A 4990-nucleotide genomic window follows, 5' to 3' on the forward strand; every position below is an offset into this window, starting at 1 on the left:
TTTTCACTAACTGGTACCCTGTGGGGATGAAACCCTACAGCAGGCACACACCTGCAGCACAGCCCCTGACAGGCTGCTGCACTACACTGTGCTCACAAGTGCCTGTCACTGGCTGCCTCCTGCTTTCCACCACGGGGGAACCGACCAGCTTCACCTACCCAAGCATTAACACCACCAAGTAGGTTATCACAGAGTGCTTCTTAGTTAGAAATGCAGTTTATTTCAATGCACCAATAAAAAAAAAAAAAAACAACCAACCAACCCAACATTTCCAGATCACAGAACATTAACACAACAAAAGAGTTTTGTATTAGTCTAATAGTAAGACTTTTAAAATATATAGATTCATGCCAATTGCTAGTCAATAGAAACAGCCTTCTAGGACTAAGCCCTTACATTTATAAAGACATCACAAAATCCCTTAAATGTAAACAAAATAATTTTTTTCTTAAACTTTTTCAATTTTAATTAATTCTTTCAGAACTTGCATTTCTTCAAGGGCTTCCTGATGGTGAGTGACTGAAAGAGAAAGAAAAAGGTTAAGAACTCCTACAGCAAAACCAACAGAAAGTATGCATGCTACCCCAAGAAACCAAATGAAAACCCTGTTTTCATTTACAGTTCACAAATAATGAGAGAAATTTGTATTTTATACTTTTGTAAGTAAAAACTGCTTCCCCAGAAATCTCAATTCCAGCACAGTTAGACCAGCACTCGTTACATAGGAAAACTTACTTAATGGCACACAGCACAACAGGTATTTAATCCTACAACATATTCCTGGTTCACTCCACACCTTACATTACTCACTTCTAACCAAGGAACTGAGGGATACCTGATTCTCATTTGTCCACATTTTCTGTTGTCTTTTGACATTTCATTCAAGTATGTTCCCGCAGAGTTACTATCATGACATTCTGACTACAAGCAGTAGGAAGTGCCCACAACAATTCATCTTTACAATGTTCACAAATTAAGAGAAGTAAAAAACTAAGCTTTTATCCTTGCCCAACTTCTACAGGAACCACTCCAACTCCAGTGCTATTTACCTATATGGTCACTCTAGGTTTAAGCTATTCCTACCTTCTCTTTGGAGATGGTGATCTGGACTTTGAGCGACTGTTAAAAAACAAACAAAACAATCAGTGTGGTAAATTTGGATACTCTTAGTAACCACTTTTGATCTTATAACAGTTTGATGTTGTTAAATACATTGAAAGACACCACTGTTGACACTGCTGGAAGCAAGTGTACTCAATCACTTAAAGCGAGAAGCTGCAGGTGAGAAGGAAAACTGCTGAAAGCTGGAGCCCCTGGGGAAAGAGCAATACACAGCTTCAAAGCAGCTATAAAATCATCATGGTAACCCTGCAAAACAGGAGCAGTGAATCCAGCACTTAGGAAGAGGGAGAACTATAGACACTTAGAACAAAAGGTAGGAAAAAAGATAATGCCCCAAATGCTGTCAAAAACACTTTTGTCACAAGGATGGGTGAAACAAAAGCTGTATGCAAAATCCTTCTGAAATTTACTGTCACAAAAAAAACAAGTATTAAAAATGCATTTAAGAAGTTTGAAAAATATTAACAAAAAAAACACACAATAGGAAAACCCTCTCCACATGCAAACACGAGGGGGAAAAAACAAAACAAAAAACACCAACCAAAACAAAAACCAACCAAGTGGGACTTGTACTTAAGACGCTCACCTTTTAGCAGGTAAGCCAGATTTAGATCTACCATGAGACTCAGACCTACAACAGGAGAAAAATAAAAGCTCAGCAAAGCAGGCAGTGGCAACCATGTACAATGTTAGCTACACCAGCATCAGCAAATTCATACTACGTAGAATCACCACCCAGAGTGAAAGGCTCTGGTGCTCCAGGCTTTCCTTGGGACATTTCAGGAGAAGCCTTTAGCTCCTGTTGTGGAGACACCGCTTATGAGCAGACAGGAGTGCAAGCACATGAAGCTACCCAGCAAAGCTTCAGCTACCACCTTCACAAAACACAAGACCAGACTCCCGAGACTTCCTTCCTACATGCAACTATCCCTGCCATAAAGGGAAGGATAGTTTCAAGTGTCATCTTAGAATAATTTTAACACCACATTAAGAGCCTGGAATCAGTCACAAGTAAGCATCTGTGCTGAAGAGCTGATGCCTTCTTCAGGTCAAGTTCCCAATGCAAATTTTACTCAAGTATAACATAGACTTTTCATCAGTTATCGCAATGAAAACATCATTTCAGCTTTTCTCTTTGGTATCTGGCTACTGATGTGTAAACTATTCCCAGTTCATACTATGAATTAAAATCTACTCAAACAGGGAGACTCTCACAATCATGTTAATTTACCAATTTAAGTATATCCTGTTACTTAAAAATATATTTGTCTTCTTAGAGAGTCAGAATTTCAACATCAGAATGTCCAGTTCAATAGACTTGGCCAAAAAAGTAAGAAACTTTTATTCTATTTCCACTCAGAACTGTTTTTAAAGGATACTGACCTTTACCTGGCCTATTAGCTTAGAGAAATATTACATGGACACTGTTGGTGTAAGTTAAACAAAATGTGAAGTGCCACTGCTTTGAAACCTTCCCAGTCCCTATGCTGAGCCATTCCCTGTCCCAGTTCCTACCACTATAACCAGCAACATTTTACTGGATCACAGTTAGAGGTCGGGGTTGCTTACAACCACCCAGAACTTGTAGACTGTAGCATGAGCATGACTTCCCTTATTAACAGTAAAGCAGCACACAAGAGCATCATTTTACTGCAAGAACTGCTGTTAACACCTTCACGCAGCAGCGTGACAGAGCAGGACTGCAGATCAAAGCTCCATGAGCAGTGCTGGTACCATACTACTGTTCTGCTAAGCACCAGCTCTGGGCTGCCTGGAGCTTCCACAAAGCTTCTGTCACTCCAGTCCTAACTATCACATCTCACAACTCTAACTGCACATTACAGAAACTCAAGAGTTCCTCACAAGCTTCAGTACCAGTACAGAGTCCTTCATGCAGGAGGAACATGACTGTCCTAGAACTAGAAGTCACTAAGCAACATAAGCAGTATCCAGACCCTTCTGCAGCAGCAAAATACAATGTGAGCCTAGCCAGTCATCTGCATTACAGGCGTGTGTGAGCACTAAGTCAGGACAGCCCTAGTAATCATCATCATCATCCCCCTGCGAAGGTCACTGTGCCAGTCCTAAAGCAGCAGGCAGATCCCTAAAAAAAGCATTTCTCTTCCCCCTTTATAATACAAAACAAAGACAACTTTTTCCAACCTAACCAGCCCTCATGTCCATCACTGTTTTGTTCCTTTACCTTCTTCCAGCTAAAAGAATGGAGGAAGATAAAATGTTCCTCCACTTCCAGTCTGCATAAAAAACATCCGGATCCAGAAAACCAGGGCTGCGTGTCAGAAGCCCTTCCAAATACTACCCATGAAATCAGTGCTCGTGATTCTGGTTCACTCAGCAGTCCAAAACCCTACCCCATGTGGTACAGTTCTTCATACTACAGCAATTGAATTTGATCTCTCAGAACTGGAACTGACAAAGCTGAAGAGCTGTAAGCAAAGTTCAGTCAACAGTAGCAAACCTTCTCAGCTTTCTGCCCCTCCCCCAGCATTGGTACTTAGAAAAAACATGCAAAGAAAAACCTAAGCAACATTTCCTGCAGGACACAGGGTCAAGCATTCTCTACATACATAAGGATTAACTAATTTCCAAAGATTCCTTCCACAGACCCTAAATTGCACATATGCTTTCTATGGCATAGACATATCACAGCCACATACCAAAACAAACTCATATTTATTAGAAGAAACCAAATCACTACTTCAGTCTGTGAAAACACAAATTACTAGAAGGTGACTATGGAGAAAAAGAATATTAAGGGAAAAAAACCACAACCACCAAACACCACAAAACTATTACTGGTTAGAATTAAAGCAAGTATCTTACCTGCTTCGAGGCCATACGACAGACCGGGACCTTGAGCGCGATCTGGACCTAGACCTAGAAAAAAGCAGTGGAAGCTTTACTACTACACAGTTCTTACAACTGAAGCAGACATCACTTATTGTAGAAGTCACAGAATACAGACAGTTTTGTTAGACTGCTGGTTTTGCAGAAGTAATTTTTATTATTAGAAAGCTATACTGGCTTTGGCCAGTACAGCCATGTAAATAAATCCCACTGTTCTCATTGGCTAAGCATAATTACACTCTTATACTTGAAGCTGATTTAGGAAACCTTAACCATAAACCAAGGCTGTGACTTTGGTACAATATTTAAAAAAAAAAAAAAAAAAAAAGCTTAGGAACAGCAGTACCAAAATTATATGCTTAATTTTAATAAAAGCATTCAGACTAGCTCTTAAGGATATAACACTATGACGGTTCCTACAAACACACGGATTTCAAAACACAAACTTAGTGTTAACTTCAAGCTTTGCTCCCTTCAATCACGTTGGGTGCTCAACACAAAACAGGTACCTGGATCTCCTTAAGGAACCAGACCGGGACCGGCGGGGTGAAAACGATCTGTATCTGCGAGGAGAGATTGACCTGGATCTGCGGTAGGAAGCTGACCTCGACCTGCAGAACAGTGAAAAACAACCAAAATACTGCAAGGTCCTTTTCACAAGGACTACAGAAAGCAGAAGGCAGAGGGAGGAGTAAGAAAAAGAGAGCACAACAGCCATAACCCTACCTCCTACCACGACTCCGACTGCGTGAGCGAGAATATCTCCTTCCCCGGGACCTGGAACGGGATCTCGACCGGGACCTGGTTTTAGGTTAGAGAAAACAGGTATCAGCAAACAGCTGCTGCAACCAATGCAATGCACGCCCTGCTGAAGTCAAAACTTACTTCAGACAACTAAAAAGAGAGTAATAAAAAAACCAAAAACAAACAACCCAAACAAACCAAAAACAAAACAACACAAACACACCACTATCATCTGTCAGTTGGAAAAATCTCTGGG

At 40.6% G+C, this 4990-nt stretch overlaps 1 protein-coding gene across 1 annotated transcript; it reads right to left on the reverse strand.

Annotated features, from left to right (window-relative positions):
• Positions 1 to 197: 197 nt before the first annotated feature.
• On the reverse strand, positions 198 to 4791 carry LOC103797827 (serine/arginine-rich splicing factor 7-like; the record flags this gene model as incomplete). The annotated part of the gene is made up of 6 exons (XM_009070062.1): positions 198 to 519; positions 1084 to 1119; positions 1709 to 1753; positions 3967 to 4020; positions 4500 to 4601; positions 4717 to 4791. Coding segments are annotated over 6 exons (337 nt in total), but the record flags the coding sequence as incomplete, so codon positions are not given.
• Between the last annotated feature and the right edge of the window lie 199 nt (positions 4792 to 4990).

The sequence above is a fragment of the Acanthisitta chloris genome, unplaced genomic scaffold (assembly GCF_000695815.1).
Source record: "Acanthisitta chloris isolate BGI_N310 unplaced genomic scaffold, ASM69581v1 scaffold10342, whole genome shotgun sequence".
In the NCBI taxonomy this organism is placed as follows: Eukaryota; Metazoa; Chordata; class Aves; order Passeriformes; family Acanthisittidae; genus Acanthisitta; species Acanthisitta chloris.